The sequence below is a fragment of the Arctopsyche grandis genome, chromosome 12, assembly GCF_051622035.1.
Source record: "Arctopsyche grandis isolate Sample6627 chromosome 12, ASM5162203v2, whole genome shotgun sequence".
NCBI lineage: Eukaryota > Metazoa > Arthropoda > Insecta > Trichoptera > Hydropsychidae > Arctopsyche > Arctopsyche grandis.
This window is the reverse complement of record NC_135366.1, coordinates 7,966,883-7,991,114: the sequence shown is the minus strand read 5'-3', so window position 1 is coordinate 7,991,114 and position 24,232 is coordinate 7,966,883. Positions and strand designations below refer to the sequence as shown.

Sequence of the window (24,232 nt, the reverse complement as noted above, 5' to 3'; positions counted from 1 at the left end):
GTTTATTCAATTTTAATTTTAATCGATACGTATTTTATTTTCATAGAGAGCATAATAATATGTATCGTGTATGCGCTTTTTTAGTACACAGCTCATTCAAGCAAAATATTTTGATTGGAATTCCGTGAATAATATTTAGATGCAATTGCATAATATTTGTCAAACTGTTTGTTCAATTTCATAATTTGGATTCGCATTTTTGTGTGTTTTCCGGTTTAATTTGAAAAGAAAGGCATTACGTATTGTCCCGAAATGCTAATTTTGAACGATTTCGGTTTTTCGTTCGCCTTCTCTCTTTGCGGTTGTATCGTAATGCATTTTTAAACGCTTTCAGCCGACCAATTACTTGGCGTAGTTCGATCACAGATATATTTTTTTTATATTATTTTCACGTGCTAATAGTAAATATCGTATGCGTACAAATAAAAGTTGTTAAGCCCGTTATGTCCGTGTTTCCGGTTACTAGGTTCGATACAATCAATTCGACGATCAATGTCTGTTAAACAACATTCAATTTTTTTATATGTTCATATAAACACATTATTTGTACTACGTATGACTTTATACATATTGTAATTAGAATTTTTATATACATATGTATGTATGAATATATTATAAGTTTTTTCTGCGAAATATTGAATTTTTAAAGCTAGTATGAATTCATTATCGCATCGTTCTATCATAGTACGCAATCTATGATAATTAAGATCGTTTTGATTTTTTTTATCTTTAGTTTGTAACCATCAATTGAATTAAAATCAATTTTGCTACTCTGTCGAAACGGTTTTTGATTCCACTCGTTAATATTTTACTGCAGTCGATACGAAATTCCAAGTGCAATGTGATGAGGACCTTTTTTATATTTATTTTTGTCGGTAAAGCGTTAACTGCGAGTTGAATAACAATAGATTTAACGTTGTGAGCCATTTGTTTCATCGGAAGCATCACCTGTGACGGTAACGTCACATCACCCCTCTCACTCGACATCGCATACATACATATATAATTACAAATATGTATGCATCAATAGAGTGGTTCTAAAAATGTGGACCGCTTACGAAATTTCCGAAAATATTATGTCTTATATTCAAATTTAGAATAATTTATTCGGGATTTGTATAACAAAAACAGACCGCTTTGCTTAAATAGATATTGTAATGTTTTTATTATTAACATTCAGTGTTCCCTTATTGTATTGGCTCATTTTTAGATAATTTTAGGTCCGTATTATGGGAATTTCCAGTTTTCTGCCATATTTTTTAGAACTTATTCGTAACTCTGTTCGACAAATGACGACTTTTTTTGGTTCAGAGACGAGATATGACTTTTATTATAGATCTATGCCCAGTGAACACGAATCTGGTAATAAAAAATGTTGATTGGCTCGAGATTCGGAGATATGTATTTTTTAAATCGCGTGATTTTTCTATATCTTCGTGTTGTTCGGTCGATGTCTCAAAATCTGTCAATTTTATCAGTCGGGTATTTTATCTTTCATTTGTAGTACTTTTCAGCTTTCAAATCTCTCTAAGTAGTCATCCAGTTCAAATCAAAAGTCTAAAGTACATAATTTAACTTTGGATTTTTGCCCACTGTTAATACGATTTTATATTGAGTATTTTCTATTGAAAGATGTTTATTGGGATAGTGTTCTGGACACACTATTTTTTGTTTATAAGGGTTAATTGAAAGTGCGCTGAATTTTAAATCGGTAAAATTGCGAGCTAAAAGCTCGTACTAGTATTTACTCGTATTTACACGAATCTGAATTGAATTAATAGGGATAATATATTAAATAGTCTTTATATGAGATTGAAATAAAATTCCATTTAGAAAAATCATATTTCGACTATTTTTGTGGATTAATAGCAAAAATTCTATTGATAACTGGCTTACCTCGATAAAATAAACGAATTTTTGTTATTAATCAACATTTTTTATTACCAGATTTGTATTCACTGGGCATAGATCTATAAGAAAAGTTATATCTCGTCTCTGAACCAAAAAAAAAGTTGTCATTTGTCGAACAGTGTAATACAATTACCACCTATTTTAGATCTATGAAATTTTTCAGAATGTACGTGTTTTATCTCTGACGACGAATTTTCATTTGTACATACATAATACGTGAAAAAATGTGTTCAAATCAAAGCAAATTCGATTCAAATGAAATAGTTGTCGTTATAGAAGTTTTAAATTATTTATCGCAGTTTATATATTAAAAAAATGTGGCGCCTCAAAGTTTTAGATGTTTGGTTACTCGTCGATAGATTTAATTATCGAACTATGCGAAGTGAACTGACTTGGCCATTGTTCTAATCGCTAGGCGCTATCGAAGACGAAGCGAGGGTGAGTCTCCTTCCCGGGAAATAACTGTCACATTTGAACGGTTTCCCGACTCGGGCGGGAAAAACGTGCGACGGATGTCAGTACGATCCGCGCAACCAACGCGACATGTACACTCGCTACCGTTTTACGAAATCGCGTGATTTTACCAAAAAAGAGAGTTCTCAAGATTAATGGTATCGTAATCGTGCAATTTGGATTTACTTCTAACGCAAATGTCGGAAATGGTAAGTCCGTTCCGTGAGTCACATAGATATCTGTTGAATTTAAATATTGTTTTTTATGGCAATAACAGTAGTACATATAAAGTGTCAGTAAGATTGTGTTGTCACTTTATGTACATAATGTATATGTAAATATAGTATGAATTTAATTTATAATTTGATTTAATTAGCAAACATTATGTTATTTTTTCAAATCGTCTTTTAAAAACGATGTGAAAATTTCTTTGAATTTTAATTTCATACCATTTGAAGGCTTGCTAGCTTCAAAAATGTAATTTAATTGTTTGATTTTCATATACAATTCTACTTACAATACTATTGCGTTTCTTTTAGCGATATTCTCACGATACATATCTTACAATAAGTAACAGTTACGTCTTGCGTAAATAATGTCAGTTGTTAATTATATTCTCAGTCAAGTCATCTATTATAATCAAAAGATTGAGCATATTGGAAATCGACGTGTGCAATTATCGAGACTTCAGTAATTATTGTATTAAAAACTCGCAAAGTGATCCATTTTTTCTTCGGTCATTTTACAACCATCATCAGTCATGACTATCCAAGTGTCAAATCGTTGTACGATATCCAATGCATAATTAATTACCTATACATACATTGTACATTGTGACTGTACTAGATTATGTATATGTATTTCGCGCGCACTTTCTTATTTTTTGTTAGAAAAATGTGTACTACATATATAATATTTTTATCGAAAGTGGTGTGAATTCTGTGGATCAATCCACGTTTGTGGCATTGAACTGATCCGGAGACAATACGGTTGACAGCAGGAAATGATTCCCGCACAACCGTGGATGACCGTTTCCGATTCACGTAGCGAGGCGAATACAAATGATGTTCATCTCTCGCTGGAAGGACGATCGTATTGTGAAAACAAGAGATACTTATTCAGTTTTTTACATTTTGTATTACTTAGTTTGACTGTTTTACCTACATATATAAAAAAATGATAGGTAATTATCTCGATAAAAATCACTCTGATGTGTCTCCATTACTTCCTGTGCGATGTCAATTGTATTATTCGGTTCATGTATAAATGTGTGTATGTATAATTTGAAGATGTTGTAATGTTTATTGTCACTTCGAAAATTTCACTCTTTATATGTAAGACGTGTGTGACTGACTCCCACTGCCTCACCTACCTATTTGCAACTTTCCATTGCACATTGTTCAGAGATAAAACTGCAAAAATACATTTGTTATACGAATATCTTTTGATTGACAAATCAACTTGAAGCACGTGCCATTTTAATTCAATGATTGAAGTGGAATCTTATATAAGTTTTTATTATTTTCTCCATTGAATCATTCCATTATTCTTCATATATGTATACCTATATAAATATCATATATGTACACACTTAAATGGTAAGAAGAGGAAATTTAGAAACGTATAAATGTGCATGTAAAAGAGCAGTTCAAAAAAAATATTGTACATTAAAAAAAGTTTCTGTACATTACAAAAAATTGTGTGCATTTCTAAATGACGGATACAGGTTGCATTAGAAATTTGCAAACAAAAGCGGATGAAATGTGTATTCAAGTGACAGATGAACTGTATCGGCAACGTCGCGAACACAAAAATACGAACCGACAACGACCAACGCTTCTCTCTACTAGAATCCTTCTTTTTTACTCTTCGGCTTGCAACCTTTGAAATCTATAACCTTGGCTTCGACTCTACGACCTGACATCATCATTCATATTCACACGTAATACAACAAAAGTAAAGCTAAAATCTAAAATCTATTTTTTCGAATGATCGTTTCATATTTTTTAATGGTCACTTTATAATGCCAAAATATTTTATTTGATTAACAATACGAGATTGTTTAATGCATAGAAAATAGTGCAAATTTTTATGCACAAACATTTTTTTAAGATACAAAGTATTTTTCTCAATGTACAGTCACACCAATTTTTTCTCAATCACACCCTAAAATTATGATGGAGTGCACTTTGCTTGAAAAAAAGTCTTGTATTTTTCCAGTGATGACGCATGGATGTTTAACTTGGACCTTTAAGTATCATATACATAGGTAGTTGATATAGTGGAGATATTGAAAACAATAAAATGGCAATCAGCGGGACACGTATATACGTAGTTAGAAGAATGAACGAAAGTGCTGGAATGGTACCCGAGAGAATTTAAAACGGTGAAAGGAAGATGGAAGCATGAAAGCAAGTAGAAGAAGAAAAAAGCAAAGAAACAAGGAAGATGAGTGGATGAAATTATAAAAATGTGCGGGGGTAAGAGTTGCACAAAATAAAGACGAAGCAAAGTCTTTTTAATCTAGCAGTGGATGGCTGTGAATGATATAAATGATAATAGCATTATTACTGTTAATACACTTTATGATTCTGGACGACATGAAAATTTACTGGTATGGGTTGGATCCTTTTCTTACACATTTCGAACACATCCAACATAGCTTATTGAGAGTTTATATTGACGGTGATTGAATACAATTCAATAACCAGATAATATCTCATACTGTCATTTTGACGAGTTTGACGAGAACTTTCATTTAGTTATCTAATAAATTAGAACAACATTTTAATTTATTTATAACTATATGATTCATTCAATATACATATATAATTTAAAATTCAATGAATGAATTAATAGTTGTATTGCTATATTTATTTCATAGTACAAAGTACAACGACCTGTTCATATTTGGTTTGACAGTATCTATTTACGAAAAAGGCAATCGCTATTCACGGTTTAACTTCGGTTTATGGTTCGGTCATGAATTCTTTCGATACCATCACACCGTACATTTTTCCGTAATAATATAACGAAAAAATCGCACGGGGTGTTGCTTAAAGAATAATAATGCGATGCAGATTCCATGCGCTCATGTAGCGCGACCAAAAATTGCATAGAGTTCATAATTATTACTATCAAGTGGACGTTCATTTCAGAATTTTGCTTGTACGTATCTTGTAAGTATGTAGGTTCATTAGATTGTATTTTTTGGTAACGGACAACGCGTATACGTAACTTGCTTAAATATATTATATTTGCAATTAAATCGCATGACCGCGTTAATGAATTCTTTCAAATGTTCATGTCGTGTATAAGATTTATTCTATTTGTTTTTACTCGTCGTATGTTTATTTTTATGGGTGCTTCGATTACGACGTTTAACGTTTAATTCCATTGATCGATAGGTGGGGTCAACTCGGTATTAATCAAACCGTGTCGGAGGGGTAGGTAGTTGTTTGACGATGCGAGCATTCTTCTGGGGCAAAGTTGGGGCAGTCCGTGGGCAATCGCTTGTGTCGAAGCCAAACCGTCACTTGTTCAAAATGACCCACATTCACGGTTGAGAGCATTCGGTGTCCTCACAAATGCTACGTGTCCTATGCACGATGCTTATGTACTTGAAAACATGAATAAAATATGTTGGAGCACCTGCATTTAATATTTCAAATATGTATAATTTTCATTGGTAATGCTATTTAGTTTTAATTTATTAATTAATTCAGGGTTGCTAACTGGGACTCATATGTTTGGTGTATTTGTTTAAAACATTTTTTTCTTTACATATGTGTGTAAACAGGGTTGTGGAGTCGTGGCTTTTTGGCTGGAATCGAAGTCGTTTAAAATCGAGCTACTGCAACTCCCATTTTGAGTTTGAGTCGCTTTTTTCTGCTTTTTTAATGTTTGTGAATATTACATTCAAATGCAAATGTGACTTCTATGTATCTCATATACATATATACATATAATTTGGAAAAAGACTTTGTATGTAGCCTTCGTTCGTTGAGTCGTAAATCCGTGACGTCATCGAACAAATAATTTCATTTTTTCGATTCAAAGGATTCGAAGTCCCCGGGGGGAAATGCGCCGAGGGCGAAGCCCTAGGGGGCGCAACCGCAGGGGGCGTAGTCGCGTGGGGCGCAGCCTCGGGGGCGCAGGCGCCGGATTCTGGTATACATATATTTTTTTACAAGAGACTTACTATATATGTTTGTTTGTTCGTGACAGTCAATTTAATAAAAAAATAAATGAGTATTCATATAAATTTATATGAAATAAAACTATTCAAATAAATTTAATAAAATTTTTACTATTAGATTAGTCATGTTTAAGCAGTTTATAATACAAATACCGAGCGAAGCCAGGTAATACAGCTAGTAATATATATTGGAGGAATATAAGATGTATAAAAAATAAAATTTGATAATGACGCACAAATATGTATGTATATGTACATTCACACATACCGGCTATGAGAAAATGTTCGATACAAGATTGAGCGCTAATGTAGGGAAACTCACAAAAAAATTCTACTTGCGGTTGTCGGATTTTGTTCAAATTTTTTTGGTTACTTAATATCACTATAGATACTATAAGCATAAAATATCAAGAGGTTAGTAATAATTTGAAAGGTCAAAATAAAATCATAAAATATTGTTTTAAATCACTTCTTTCGGCTTACGAATTCTATCCAAAACCTTATCAACTCTAAGTTAGTACTTAAAAAATACAAATATAAAATTTTCAGCTTGATACGTTCAGTGGTGTAGAAAAATCGTGTGGTCACAACATTTTTAGCTTTTTTAAGAGGAAAAACTCCCACTTCCGGTTTATCAAACTTGTTGATTTTTTTCATTGACATGAAAAAATACCAAGATTAAACTGGAATTTTCTCGTGAGGAGCACGCATATTTAAAGAATCGAAAAAAATAGTGGAAGATAAATCAAACAAGAATAAACTGCAACGTTGGCGGATCGACAAAAAATTTTTTATGCTACTTAGTATTAAGATAAAACTTCTATGTAGATATAAAATTTTAGACTGAAAGGTTTCGGATACAAATTCAAAAAATCTCTAGAATAAAAGTACTAATTCTGTCTGTTGTAAAAATATTTTTAAAATACTAGTTTACGATTTTTTTATATCTATCAATATTATACATATCTTTGGGGTAAAAAATTTTAACCCAATCCGTTTAGCGGTTTAGGAGATATGTATGTAATTGATTCGAAAAACTTAAATAAAAAATAAAAAATTACAAAATATGAGACTTTCCTCATAAGGGGAGATATCATTACCGGTTAACAAAAAAAATTGAAAAAAAACTACGTCTCAGTAACTACATTTCAGTAACTGATACTTATTTTCAGTTCGATAAGACTAACGGTGTTTAAATATTCTCCAAAATACATAGACACACATACGTATGTATGTATGTACTTATGTATGTATGTATACACACGATTTTTTTTCCAAATCACGAAAAAGTTAGTCAGTTGTGATTCGCATCAGTAAAAATCTCGAGATTACCCATGATCACAAATTTTTGTAATTTTAGAAATGTAAAATAGTGCCCTTCCAAAAGATTAATTGTCAGAAGTCCTTATTTTATCTGATGTAACGATTTTTTAAGATAAATAATCATATGTAAATATGATATGCATATATTTTCTAGTACACATATACATACATATGTACATACTTACATAAATCAAAATTAAAGAAATATCGATAAGAGCTAATTAATAAACAATGAGGTCACGCGCTATCTATATTATACTCGTACAAATCAAGTGGTAGCAATAATTTGAAACTAGGTACATATACCTATATATGTAATTATTAATTATACCGTTATAACTATGTATGTAAATAAAGTAGTATTTTGACAATGATATGTTTGCATTAATTATTATTGCAATTGTTAATTATTATCAACTTTGACAAATACCTGTATACGTTTCCGCGTAAATATTATATGTATGTAAATTTGTCAAATATATTATTTGAATTTTTGCATGTAGAGAGAATATAACATTATACTTTCTTTGGCAATTTAAATATAAGTGAAGGTTTTCTTTGCAATGATAGTGAAACGCGTATCGTGTAAATTATTATATTTACATAAACAAAACAAAGCATAAAACGATTCACAAAATTTACGGCCTTTTTTATGGAACTTTGCATAGAAGAAATCTTTCACGTTCACTTTTTCGCTGCTAGCTTCCCGTTGATTTCGTATTATTATTACTCGTGTTTACTTTTATCAAAACTCTTTATGTTTAATAAAAAAAAGTACACTGAATAAGCGAAGTATTGATTAGGATAAAAAAAACTACGAAAGAGATTCGACGGGCCAATTTAATAAATTGTGCAAAAAATCGGTCGGAGAAACTCACAGTCAATTATGTCGTACGATTTAAAATGTAATTTGATCATAATTCGACATCATTTATACAAATACATACACTAGATGTGAAATAAATAAGACCTTGTCGAAAAATTTGATGTCAGTCCTAAATTTTCCAATATTAAAGTTCGGAAAATTATTACCGCGTTATCCCTATCGAATATCCCATCAGCAAAACGTCAGTCATTGGATAAAAATCGAAAACGACATTCAAGTTCAAATATGTGTATAGAACTTTCGTTACTTTCAAAATCGCCTCCATCAATCACACTTCGTCAAACATTATGAAAGGAATATTTTCGGATATGCGCGTAATCTAAAAAATAACCGAACGATTTTAATTGCGTATTGCGAAACGTAATTTGTGTTGAATGCAATCTTAATTTGAACATGGTTAGCAACGCAAGGAATAATCTACATGTTGTATCAAGCTACATATTTTTCGTTCAATTAACGTATGACTATTTACTATTTTATCAAATAACGTATGACTATATTTGTATCGAATAAATCGTTTTGACCTATTTATTCTATGTATCGGGCTTATTTTCATGACATTTATTATTATATGTATTAGTATTTTCAAAATTTTATCTTTTCCGATCAAAGTATCTGATCTGATGCAACTGTCATTTGATTTTACAAAGCGTATAAAAGATAGGTCATCAAATATTTTAATTATCATCACTATAATATAATATATAAAATAATTTATAGACAAAATACACTTTTAAATAATAATATACATAACATTTGTTATTCATTTTGTTTAAACAACAACAGTTCATTTGAAATACAGTCTAATGAAGTAGATAGATGACTGTTGAGGCAACGTCGAGTAATTCGAATTTGTTACGATTGGAATAGAACTTACCTTTTTACTTTATTTTTATTTGAGATACTTCTTAGTTTAATATTTATCTCTTACTATCATCAGCACTTTCACATTTTCTGTTTTGTTTTATTTCACTCAATTGTGTAACGTTTAATTTTTTTCCAATGTCAAATTTTATAGCTGCGTTTAAAGAACTTATACAAGTAACTTATAATCATTTAAAAATAATTTCGTAATATGAGCCGTTATGTTTGGAAGTGGCGGTAGTCCAATTTTCAATCCCAAGAACACTATTTCTGTTTGATTTAATTCACAAATTATCACTTATTTTAATTCGATATGTCCAAAATCTCGGAAAAGCAGAAGAAACGTATTAAGCTCTGACCGCACTATGCGACAACCGAACGATTCGAAACTTCACAACAGTACGCGACCAAATATTGTTTGTATGTAATTGTATGAGACATAACGCACTGCAAGACAGTCGCATGACCTTGAACGACACCTTGCGTCAAAGTTGACTTTTCGATCAACTTTGACGCAAGGTGTCGTTTGCGACGTGACGCAGTGTCGTTGAGTGGGGGTTGCCTTGCGACAATTATTCTCCTTCTTCATATCGTGACTTTGAAATAGCATGTAGCCATAATCTTTTGGTTTTTCTCGATTGTTCTTCTTCCTCGCATATCAAAGATACTATAATAGCGTCCGTTTCGTTCATTTTGCTCCGACCTACCGAACGAATGGTTGACATAATTTACTGCAAGTGTCGCATCGCTGTCGTTCAAGTGCGGTTTACCTAATATTGTCGCACACTGTTGTGAAGTGTCGGATCGCTCGGTTGTCGTTTAGTGCGGTCAGACCTTACAGCCCACCTTTATTTTTAAATATTGTAAAACGCAAAACATTAAATTGAAAGTTTTGCGAAATATTTCTCGAAATGAAGAAAAGTGGACTTATGCCACTTTCAATTATAGCGGCTCATATTTTAATGACATATTGTTGCGTACGGGGTGGGTGGAGGATCCAAGTCAAAGGCCAACAGTCGTTTCACAGCATTTATTGATGATTAAGGAGATACACGCAGTGTCACTGCTAAGTCCAGAATGAATTATATCGCCTACGTACCGCCTTATAAAGGGTAGATCTCTCAGGACGCCTAATGTGTTTACCTGTTGTATAGTCACGTATTCGGATATGTATTTCCAAGACATTGGGTCTTCCCGTACCGATTCTGAGAAATAACTAATAACGGTCATTGTTTAGCCTAAATGCACTTAGAGTCCAGATATAATCTTTGGAAGTAAGTGCATGCATTTAGTTAACCGATAACAGATATCCGTTGGTCTAAGTACAATTCGCTCAATCCACGGCGTACGTAACAATATCTTGAATTAAACTCAGCTAATTCAAGCTTTATTCATAAGTATATAATTTTGTATGTTTAGTCAAACATTAAGTACATCAGTTTTAGATCCAAATCCAAATACTAGTAGTGTTTTATGACAGTTTCTTGCACATATTTTCATGTCAAAAGAGACATTTCGATATATGTACAACTACAAAAAAAAACTAACAGAAATCACTTTTTGTAACGCAGCTCTATTGTATGTAGCTAAGAAAAAAAGTTAATTTATTCAGAGCTAACAGTTTTAGAGTGAGTGAAAAATTAGAATTGAGAATCATTTGATTGTGAAATAGTATTCGAATTATCATGTCATATTCAAATTCTTTATAATTATTTTTTTATGTTGAAATAGATATTACTGCACACAAGATATTTTAGAATCTATGTACATATGTATATTCCCATGCAGCCGCTAAAAACTGAATTTTATCGACGAATTCGTCACCCTTGGGCAGACAGGAATTTGCAGAATTCGCTTACATCGCTTACCATTTCGGACCAAGCCCTTAAAAGAAGCTGGTCCCCGAAAATGTATACCCCCACGCCTCTCCCCGGCCCTGTCTTTGTACGTACATATGTACATATGTATATTGCAACTTTAAAACTCAACGATAACGCGTATTCGTCTAAGATGAATCACCTAAATTCCTAAATATTTTATATGTACGTTTCAACGATTTCCATTTTCTCACAGTATTTAATGCTTGAAACATGCTTGAAACATCGCTATTGTCGTGTGTTTTAAATATTATTTACTAGCGGTTTTACCCGGCTTCGCTCGATATTTGTAATATAAACCGCTTAAACATGGCTAATCTAATAGAAAACATTTTATTAAATTGATTTGAATAGTTTTATTTTATTTAAATATATTAATTTGTTTTTTTTATTAAATTTAACGTCACGGATTAGACCACCCAAACCTTACATACATACATAGTTACATACAGTAAACCTTACAAAGTCTCTTTCGAAATTATATATTAATAGTGGTTTTACCCGGCTTCGCTCGGTATTTGTCATATAAACAGCTTAAACATGGCAAATCTAATAATAAACATGCATTTGTGTTTTTATTAAATTTATTTGAATCGAAAAAAAAAATATTCAACGATATTGATATCGTCGTCATAGAAACTTTGATTTGTTTTCGATGCTCCCAACCAAACCTTACATATGTACATACATTAAATACGGGTCTACCTCACGGGCCCGAAAGTGAAACGCCCGAAAACGCAAATATCGGAAGGCAAAGATCGAAAATCGAAAGATCTTAAGTCGAAAGATCAAAAAAAAGGGTGCATGGTAAACGGTACTATGTATATATAATATATATGAGTGGCATGCGGTGAAATTATCTCTCTTTTTGTCATACAGCCTTGTTGAATGTGCGCGCGCAGAATACGGGAGGAAAAGCCTGTTCCTCTTGTTCCTGTTGTATCCTGCTCGCGCAAATTAAGTGAGTATGTACGTGAATATATACCGTTTACCATGCACCCTTTTTATCTTTCGACTTAAGATCTTTCGATTTTCGATCTTTGCCTTCCGATATTTGCGTTTTCGGGCGTTTCACTTTCGGGCCCGTGAGGGAGGCCGATTAAATACATACATACATACATAGTTACATACATTAAACCTTACAAAGTCTCTTTAGAAATTACATATTAGATTTATTTAATTCTGCAAGACTTTTAATTATCCAAAACATGCGACTAACATTATTTTATCGATAATATTCATATAAACTCTATTTTGAAATATAAACGAGCATCGACATAGCATTGAGTGAAGTTTGCAGATTTGAATTGTTAATTCGGCTATTCGGCATATGCTGATATATACACATTTCGTAAAAATTTGTGAAAGGTTGACCGCATTTTCGACCCAAGGTCACAAATATCATCGAAGAACCCACGTGCGATTGTACAAAATGAATGACGAGCGCTCGGACCGTGCATCGGTTGCAATACGAACGCACCCAAAAGAGCCGATGTGCAATCATCTCACTTCACTCGGCAAACGATCGCCGAACAGACAACACGCGACATGCCGCTAACACGACACTCGATCACGTCGAACGAAAACAGTGCCTGTCCAAAGTGAAATCAATAATTGCCGTGCACTTACATACATACTCTCGGTATCCGGTCCACCGCATTTACATGGCCACGGCGAGCTTGAGCTGACTCCATCGAACGCTCGCATTGTTTTCCTGCCCACATCGTTATTATATTATGCCGAGGTGATGAAGAATCCCGTGCTGTGGCTGCTGGGGCCCCTGGAGACCACGCTGGAGCTGTGGCCCCCCGCGGAGTACCCCTACTCTGGCGGAGGCCCTTCCCAGGGCGGCTCCAACTTGGCCGTGTTCGTCGTCCTGTTCGCCATATGCACCGTCGAGGTCATCTTGCTCAAGATCATGACCATGGAGATGTATGTTGAGAGGATTGCGTCTGGAAACTCTGGCTCGGTCTGGCTTGCAGACGAAGACTGATTTTTCTTTTGTTTGGGGACTTTTCACGTGGAAAATTCGATGTAAGCAAGCAGTGTTGGAAAATGTAGTCGGGGTGAATTGATTCTTCCGAGTTACTATTTTCGCTCGCATCATTCGATTCTTAGACTTTATTAGGATTTGTAGTTTGTGAATATGAAACCAAAGACTTCTTATTTAAATATGTGTGTGTGTGTGTGTAAATTATTTAAATGTTAATAAATGAAATGTTTATACAATTATGAACGTTTAATTTTTTTTTTTATTTTAAAATAAGTAATTGAATTTTATTGTTCTGATAATATGGTACATATGTACATGCGAAATGTGTTTATTGATAATTTGTATAATAGTTTAAATTTTCAACGATTTTCTTTCAATGTGTTCAATAAAAAATATATAATTTTGCATTCAACATTCATGTAATATTTTGTTGATATTTATTTCTTAATATAATATTTAAATTATTCATACAATTTGATCTCAAAGCAAATGAGCATTAAAATTATTACATACATATATGTGTATACATATACATATATACATTCATAAGTACATATGTATTTTTTTTTTTTGATTTTCAAATGCTTTTTATTATTACGAAATTATGTTCACAATACATCTTATATCTATTTTAATAGCTACTGATCTACTGATCATTTTCTATTTTACAATTTAATTTAATTTGGTTAGTAATCATAGTACTATATTATTCTAATGTTAATGTACAGCATAATAGGAAAAAGAGCTCAAAAACCTATTTACAATTACATATGTATGTATGTATTTATATCGTTTGTGAGATTCGTTTTTATTATGAATCGATTTTTTCTTGAATTATATCTTTAATTTGAATATTTTCGTTAAACTACGTATGTATACTGTCTTGTATACATGAATTCATGTGTAAATACATTCGATTCATATATGATTAAAAAATTGAAATGCTACACAGTTTGAATATTATAATACCTGATAAGTGAATATGAACTTGTCATTAAATATGAAGATCTATACTAATGTTTATTTGACTTTTATTCGAAAAATATGGTATTGATTTAAATTTATCTGGATTATTTAAGTGGTTGAAAAAATATCATATTTTGTTTTTAAAATAATCTCAAGTTCAATAAATAAATAAATAACAAACACGTGTATGGCGGTGTTAATCTGTAGTGTGACTATGGCAAAATTGTTATAAATAAGTATGTAGTTTTCAAACATTTTTCATGAGTTAAGACATCATTAGTGTTGCGATAGATTCCAAATTTAATTTAAATTAAAATTAAATTTTAACCTCTTACTTGACATATATGAAAATAAAGTAAATTGTTCGATATTAAAAGCATCAATATAGTTGGGTGAATGAATCGTTGGGGTCCAAATTTTATGATGCTTTAATTTTTAAAATCAAATATATAATTTTTAATAATTTCGATTATAGGATTTGATATAGAAAAGGGAAATAATTTCTACTTCACAAATGTGTATTCAAACCGGTATACAATCGTAATCCGACCTTTCCAGTTCTATTGCAACATATAAAAGATGCAATCTCTATGTATATGTACCATAATATCCTCAATTAATAACTTCAAACTTCCTATTTCAAATGGTAAGTAATTATTTTTGATTCTCGTGTTTTGAAAATGACAATTTGAGACTCGCCAGATGGACGCTTGCCAGAAATTGACGATCTCGAAAGCGTTTTCTTTTCTCAAGACATCTGCAATTCGAATGATACTTAATCAACTTATTTGGTGACGTAAAACTTAATTAAATCGAAACAGCTTCTTGGTCAGTGAGCGCACAATGCAGCAAAATATACCCATTGAGCTGGAATTTCGTTACGAACTGTTAGGAAACACGAATTGCGCAAAGTAATGAACACCATTCAACTACGTACGACCAAATAGGCCATCGAGTTGCATAAGATTTTACAGGTATATATGTACATATAACGTACAATTTAATCTAGCAAAAATCAATAAATCGCCTTTTTGCATTATCAGCATTTCAAGTGAATTAATTGTTGGATCGCAAATTAAATGTATTCAGTTTGAAACGCGCTATTTAGAAACATGCTCACAATTTGCCAGCATTATTCAATTATACATATACCTATACATGGGATGCTCAAAATACATTCTAAATAGAGTTACTTTCGTGCCTTCGGGCAATCGTCGAAACAGATGCTAAGGTTTATTCAAAATTTGATTATTTATACGTACATACATATGTATGAATGTAAAAAAAAAGAAACGGAGCAAACATTTAAATTTATCACGAAAAAGTAATTATATAAATCTGGTTAAATAGCTTATCTCGGAATCAATTAGAGAAACAGGTGTAGAATTATATGTATAATAATAAACGCATGTTTTTTAAATAACTTTTTAAGTTTTTTAAATAAGTAAGCATAAATTTTTACTTATATTTAATTTGATTTGATTTTTTGATTTTTAAATGCTTTTTATTATTACTAAATTATGTTCACGATACATCTTATATCTATTTTTATAGCTACTGATCTACTGATCATTTTCTATTTTACAATTTTATAATTTGTAAAATAGTGTTAGTAATCATAGTATTATATTATTATAATGTTAATATGTACAGCGTAATAGGAAAAAGTGCTCAAAAACCTATTTACAATTCTTATGAATGCTCATAATACATCTTATACATAATATTAATTAAAGTCGATGACCTAAAGCAGATTGTGTTTAGGTAATCTATGTATATATTTAATTTAGAATGAAGTCCAATAACTAAACCCAGTAATCTTATTGTTTTTAAAACGGCTTATCTGTTGGAAACATTGAGGGGTCATTTTTAACAAATAATTGCGCAACAAATATTTACTTTGTGTTTTTCTATTAGTAATTTCTATTATTAAATATATGTATTATTGTTTATTATATACCAAACAAAAAAATGTACATACATACGTTCAATGTGTATGATGAACGTCATTTTAATTTAAAGTTAATATTAAAGTAAAATAATAAATTTTCTTCAATAAAGTCAATAAATATGTACATATTTATATAATAAACAATTAAAATTACTATCGGAGATAACACTGGAAAGCCTTTTGAAACTTTTCACTCTTCTGGGAATTGTAAAAAAATTACTTCAACCGAATTTAAAATACTCACATGTGGTCCATGTAATGGTAAGAGTAAAGATATCAAAATGGCAATGAGTGGGTCACGTAGCTAGAATAATGGACGATGAAAGAAGTGCTCACATGGTACCCGAGAGACAGTAAAAGGGTGCAGAGAAGGCTGCAGGGAGATGAGTGCATGAAATCAGAAAAATGTGTGGGATGAGATGGATGAAAACTGGACAAAACAGAAAAGAGTTTAAGCATGTTGGAGAGACCTTCATCCAGTAGTGATGGGGAATGGCTGTGAATGATGATGATGATGGTCACATAGGTTTATATATGTATGTACAAATGTAAACAATATTATGCACACCTCATCATTTTTTATATTGTTTTGTTTATAATTAATTCGATAATAATTGTCAACGGTCAAGGTTATCAAAATATGCATAGGTTTAATGTTCAAATCAAATAAAAAAAACCATTAGCTTTCGGAGTATGATAAGATATTTTAATATTTTTAATTCTCTTTTCTCGTAGATAAATTCAACGTTTATCCTTGAATAAAATTTGACACATTATTATATTATCAGGGAATAAACATATTTTAAATGAAACGTCATGCATTTTATATCGTAGAAAATAATAGTATTTACAAATAAAATTATTATCATGAAACTCTTCGACCGAATTGTTTGCACAGTCTCATAATATTATTGGAATAATTTTGTAAATCAAACATTGAAAATTATCTATATGCATACATATGTACATATCTAAAATGTATACCCACACAGCTACCGACAGCGACCAATCTGAGTAATTAATTTACTTTATCTGTTGCGGATTCGACGTTTAGTACGCAGGTCAATAAAACGTTTATATTATTAGCCTTTGGTGAAATCGATCGTAAATAATACAATCCGTACCATCATACACGATTAGAACCGAACAATTGCATGCGTATTGAAACGTCTATTAAAACTATACGTATTTCGAAAGTGGTCATAACAAGTTTGTTTATTTGGATAATGCTATTCAGACTTTTTGCTTTATTTTTCAGACGCGTGAAACGCAGTGAACATCTTCAGCGTGAAGGGAATCTGGGATCGTGCTCATGGTGTAGCAGTACTACTCAATGCACGTGCTCGTCTTGCACTTTACCCACGTGCTCTGAGTGCTCTGTTGGAAATTTAGAACCACTCAGGTGCAACGCTTGCACCACTGATAGGTAAAGGACAATTCCTCGCCTTTGTTTTATTTTTAAGTTGAGGCTTGGACCATTGTGACATTACAGGAGTCCCTAATGCGCCACAATGGTCGGAAAAATACAGAGATATGAGAAAAATATATACATATGTATGTATATACACAGACAAAACATACATTTTACATTATAAATATCTTTATTTATTTAAAGTTCGGACCATTGTAGCATTACAGGAATTCCTAATGCGCCACAATGGTCAAAATATAACAGAAAAGAAACAAAATAATAACTTATGAAATTAGACATGACACAAACAAAACATATATACGTATACACAAACGAACACATTTAACACAATCATAAAATATCATAGCCAGCAGCATAGCTCGGACGTTAAGCTTCTGCTTACCGTCAAGAAGGTGCCGGGTTCTATCCCTGAATGAAAATGAATTTTTCAGAGTATGCTGTTGGTCAGACCTGGATTTGTGACTCCAGGTTGATCGTTTTCTATCAGAGTTTGCCAATTTTCTCTGATTTCATTGTTGAAACGGTTCCCGGAAAAAAAAATTGGCTAAAAATCCTTCCTACCTACTATGTCACCACTATTTGAAAAATTTGATTGATGTACAATAAAAATTTATGTACAATTCATAGATGTCTCGTTAATTTGCGAGTTTTTTCAGTGTCTCGCAATTCAACGACTTATAATAAAAATGCTGTATTTGTATTTGTAATTGGCCAGGAAGGCGCATTGGGATTTACCTGTAAGGCCTTCCTGGTATATATGTAAAATAAAAATAAAAATAAAATAAAATAAAAACAAAAATAATAATCAATATAATAGCGGATAATAATTATAATAATTACAAATTATAAAAAAAACGACAAAGTAGGGAATGTCTTATAAAAGAAAAAAGTGAAAGAAAAATAAATATAAGCATATGTACGTACATATATACACAGACAAAAATATATTTATACATAATCATAAAAAACAATAGTAATTAATAATAGCAGATAACGTAAAAATATCCAATATAAAATATAACATAAGGAATGTCTTGCACCTACAGCCAGTTCCAATAAATGAGAACCAACTGCAAATACAAAACATCTCTGTGAGGCCCAAATGGAAGAGAGTAAATCAAAATTCCACTCATAAATCACAATCAATGATGAGCGCAGACTACCAGACAAATAAGTTAGAATAATATCCGACAATTTACGCTCAATAAGGTGGAAAATATCACATTCAGACTCAGCAGCAACGATTTCATTACGATTTCAGCAACGATTTCATAAGTCGAATAGCTCTTGGAATAGGAGCCATTCGAAAAATAACTACTAGCAGGAGGTACAACCAACAAATGATGATGTCTATCCATAGATCTAGAATATACTAGATCCGCCCTCACGTGTTATACTTGTCTCCCTTTTGGCGCATGCACAGTTTCTCTTAGTAGGTAGGTATGTAGGTACCGCTGCGTCGTAGGAAAAAAAACCCAACTTCCCCGGTAGTTAAACCCCCAGCACCCCTCAGTTAGTGAAGACAAGATCTCCGACCAAAATAACACGTCTGGGCCCATCTAGTGTATTATACATCAATGTGTCTACCACGTGCATAATTATTATATATATATATATATATATATATATATATATATATATATATATATATATATATATATATAACCAGCAGCATGGACTAGTGGTTAGCATATCTTGCTGTGGTCAGTGTGGTTACGAGTTCGAGTCACACTGGTTGCTGTTGGCCAGACCTTGGTTTGTGACCAGGTCGGTCGTTTCCTATCAGAGTTTGCCAATTTTTCTGATTTTCATTGAAACGATTCCTGCATAATTGGCTTTCCCTCCCCATTTCTCTCACAAAATCTTGAGTTATTATGATCTCAATCTCTATCTCAAGATTCTTCGGGTTTCTCTCCAAAGATGTCTCTGTGGATGATTATTGTATAAAAATTCGTATTATTGTATTCATATTTGTTGATCGTATTTTATACGATGTTTGCAATGCACTTTGCTATGTTTGACCATAGATGTCATGTATGTATATGTAATTTCGAATTATGTATTAATATATAATTTGATGTGTTTCTTGATCTGTATAGTACACTAGTCTCGCATTGGAGCGATCTGTAATGACGAGTGTACATAGATTGATTGAGTTAAATAATAAAAAAACATATAATGACGCTATTCTGTGTGTGTGTAGATAACGCTTGATAAACATACATATATTGACAAAAAGTCTTAACTTCGTATAATTTCATTCGTCGACCCAGCTGGGAGTTAATTTTTTTATTGAATAATTAAATATGCCAAGACCGATGCAACGATATTTCATTGGGCATATCACTAATCTATACATAATCACAAAAAACAATAGCATTATAATAATAGCAGATAAAGTAAAAATATCAAATAATAAAATACAAAGTAGGAAATGTCTTGCACCTATAGCCAGCACCAATGTATAAGAACCAAACGCAACAACAAAACATCCCTGCGAGGCCCAAATGGAAAAGAGATGATCAAAATTTCAATCAAACATCTCATTCAATTGTAAAAATAATGATGAGCGCAGGCAACCAGACGAATAGGTCAAAAAAAATAATCTCCGATAACCAACGTTCACTGAGGTGAAAAATATCACATTCAGCCTCAGCAGCTACGATTTCATTGACAAGTCGGATAGCTCTTGGAATAGGAGCCATTCGATAAAGAACTGTGCGAGCAGGAGCTTTGTGATTCGTATTGTCTCTGAATTATTATTTTTTTTTTGTAAATTAGCTAATAGCTAAAATTATATATAAATAAATAACAAATGTAGTTTTGAGGTATTGATGCGTTTCCATCTTTACAATTAAAATAAAATAAAATACAAGGACTCGTTAGTCGTTACTTTAGGTTTCGAAATTAAGAGGCTAGCATAATTTCATGCTAATGTTTGCAAGGAAAGTTTGTGCAATTTAACCGTCGGTATTTTAACCAAAATGGACTTGTAGCCCAAGGCCTTTCATACATTTTTTTATATTCATAATTATTGAGTCAAATTGTTTGAGCGTTTAATTTTTTTATTAGACAATTTTTCATAACATTTTCATGAATATTTTTCAGATTAATATTTACGAAGGAATTGAATAGTGGTAATTCGTTTCTGAGAAGCTTGAAGGAGACTTTATCTTTTGGATATTGGCCGGTGTTGGACGACAATCTGAATCGTTTCAAAGGTTGCATTTATATAAATTACGAACTTTTTATCTTAACCTCGCCAAATTAGTATCGAGTGTTTTTCTTTCAGTATATTTTTTCGTTATGATAATTAATTGCAATTAAATCATTTTTAGTCACACGCGCCGTTGGCGCAAAAACAAGTAAACAAACTGAATCAGAAGAAGAAAAGATTGAACTTGGAAGACAAGTCCGAAACTTTTTACAAAGTTATTCTGAAAGATTAGCAGGAGGTTCTTTGGACGAAGTTACCGTTACTAAAATGTACCATCATCCTGAATGTGAGTTAATTATATTTTATAAAATACATAATTCTGCAAAAATTATCCTACTCACTCAATATTTATTATCTAAACCACTGCAGTTTCACGAATTTTAAAAATGAAACAGTATATTGTTGGAAATGTACATAGAAACAAAGTCATTAAAATGTAACTCGACTGAGTAAGATCCTTTTGCAAAACAATGTATGTATTAAAAATACTTTTCCGTGTTTTTATTTATGTTTACATTTTAGCAATCGAATTTTTATAATACCATCTATCATTTTTTTATTATACCTATTGATAATTGTGCTTCTGAGAAATTGTTAATTGCAGCGACATCTGTGTATATATTTTTATATTGTTTGTTCTGAATTTTTTTTCAATTTAGCAAAGAATTAAAATTACATTCACAAACTTATAATATTTTATTGTGCGTGTAAAAGTATAGGTTTTTAATTATCTGCCAATTTTTTTCAAATTAAGATCAAGATTAATTTATTTTTATCAAATTTATTATTTATTAATCTTTTTAATCAATTTTTCAATGAACAATTCAATAATTATAAACCAAAAATTCCTAAGATAAGCTAAAACTTTGTTTGGCCGTTGATAATAAGGAAATTTACGGTTATTTATAAATGTGCTTCAATTTCACTTTTTCATAATTTGTATATATGTATATGTATTTGTAAATATGTATGTATGTAATAATCTTGCTTAAGCATGTAAATAATGTGGTACACTGTGTCGCCGAAAGAAATATGAAGCCAACTGCTTTTTCAGATGACAGGATGTTCAGAAGGTTTCATGGACCTTTATGTTCAGCGATTGCCAGATTGTCTATATGTATTAGAAATTCAACTTACAGTAAGTTTATCCACAAGTTTGGCATGCGCGTGAACATTTTTTTTTTTATATCAGGACATGTACCCCCTGTACGCAAACCCCCGGTCAAAACCCCCCTGAACATTAGCCCCCCCATACAAAAAAAACCTGAAGAATAACCCCCGCCATGGATAAAAATTGACAATATCTATAATAAAAAGTCAGTATCAATACTAATTTCAGTCAGAAGAATACAGATAATAATAATATATCAGATTATTTATAAATGATCAATAATAAAAAATCAGTTATCAATAATAATAATTTATAATAAACAAAACTCCAAAAGAAATTGTAATTTAATGTTAGAAAGAAAATCTATTGTGTTACGATTGCGATATTTGCAAATTATGACAAGAATCTGTGCGTTTAAATCACTATATGTTTTTCTTGGAGCTTATCAGTAACTAGTGTTGTACCCGATGAAATATCATTGCATGGGTGTTGACATATTAAGTTATTAAATAAAATAAAAAATTGAAAGAATTGTGTCGGTCCTGTGTTTGATCCGCACGCGGTCGATTTTTTTTCAAATACCTTTTAAATATATTTAATTTAATATTTATATTTAATTGTTTAATATGAAAAAAATGATTAAAACTACCTACCTACCTACATGTAAACTCGGTCTCCGTGACGGGCCGGAATGTGAAATGCCGGAAAACGCATGAGTCGGAAGGCAAAGATCGAAAATCGAAAGATCTTAAATCGAAAAATCAAAATAAAGGGTGCATGGTAAACGGTACATACTCACTTAATTTGCGCGAGCAGGATACAACAGGAACAAGAGGAAAAGCTTCCGATGTTTGCGTTTTCCGGCATTTCATATTCCGGAAAACGCAAACCATTTCATTTCATTTCATACCCATGTAAACTATATAAAACAAGAATAGAAAAAATAATTAATTAAATAAATTTTCAATAGATGGTGATAAATGCTCAGAGACTAATTTGCCTAGAGGAAACATTGGTAGCAAACAGTATATATATATATATATATATATATATATATATAGAAGTTTTTTTCTTTTGTTATTATATTCGTACGTTTTGTTGGCATTGTTTTAGCTGTGATGTACGTATGTATGTCGAATCGAAACGACTATTATAGTAAGGCGAGCGTTATCGCAGATGCACACACATAATAGCGATATTATATGATTTAAAATAATTTTTATCTATGACGGGGCTATTTTTCAGGGGGTTTTTGCACGGGAGGGGCTAATATCCATGAGGTTTTTGACCGGGGCTATGTGCCCGGGGGGTATGTGTCCTATAACCGTTTTTTTTTTATTATTCTACCAAAATGCTCGTTTTCTTTTCGACAGTTTTCTTTCATCTCCTGTATGGTTTATTTTGATTTTTTGCACGCCGTTTCCTTTTCGCATTCATATTGAATTATTTTATAAAAATTTCCACAAATGACATATTTTTAGAAGTTGGTAATACGCAATTTCCAGCAAAATTATGATGACTTTAAAATGTTTAAATTCTATTTGAACCGTATAAAATGACTGCCGGGTCATTAGACTTGCTTTTAATTGATATTATATTAATTGCCTCTTACATTTTCTTTCGCTTTTCAATTGCACAAATGCACTTTTTCAGTTTGAATCACTAAGCACTGGTTTTTTGTTTTTTGTTTATTCTCACACTACAGCTTACACCTTTTTTGCTTATTCAACCGCCTTCATATAACTAGGGGTTTTTGTGATATTTTTTTCGGCATTAAAAAACCGTCTACTTGACTCATGTCGGCAAACTGTAATCGTAAGCTAGCGAAATATTCCAAAGATGAAGCTATTATGATTGCTTGTGAACCTTGATTCAAATGCTGAGAGTTGTGGTGGTGCCTCAGGTGCTTCGAACACATCTTCTCGATGTAACGGGTGATGCAATTGTTCTCAGACGTGTCCCCCATAAACGCACCATTGTTGAGGCCCATGGTGTTTCCACACACAACACTAATCACCCAGCAACATCAATCAAATTCGTGTCTCGGACA

The 24,232-nt window shown here is 31.8% G+C and overlaps 3 protein-coding genes across 4 annotated transcripts in view; all 3 read left to right on the top strand.

Moving 5' to 3' along the window:
• Positions 1-24,232, top strand: part of LOC143920231 (uncharacterized) — a 433,558-nt gene that overhangs the window by 190,972 nt on the left and 218,354 nt on the right. The window lies entirely within an intron of this gene.
• M7BP (Myosin-7a binding protein) overlaps positions 1-24,232 on the top strand; it is a 61,561-nt gene that overhangs the window by 8,258 nt on the left and 29,071 nt on the right. For both annotated transcript variants that reach the window (XM_077442953.1, XM_077442952.1), the window contains exons 3-5: positions 17,681-17,848; positions 20,963-21,075; positions 21,193-21,357. In XM_077442953.1, coding sequence (XP_077299079.1) covers positions 17,681-17,848; positions 20,963-21,075; positions 21,193-21,357 — 446 coding nt within the window. The remainder of the gene's footprint in view (positions 1-17,680; positions 17,849-20,962; positions 21,076-21,192; positions 21,358-24,232) is intronic.
• On the top strand, positions 13,026-14,509 carry LOC143920237 (uncharacterized). The gene has a single exon (XM_077443021.1). The coding sequence runs from the start codon at positions 13,260-13,262 to the stop codon at positions 13,503-13,505; it is 246 nt and encodes an 81-aa protein (XP_077299147.1). The 5' UTR covers positions 13,026-13,259; the 3' UTR covers positions 13,506-14,509.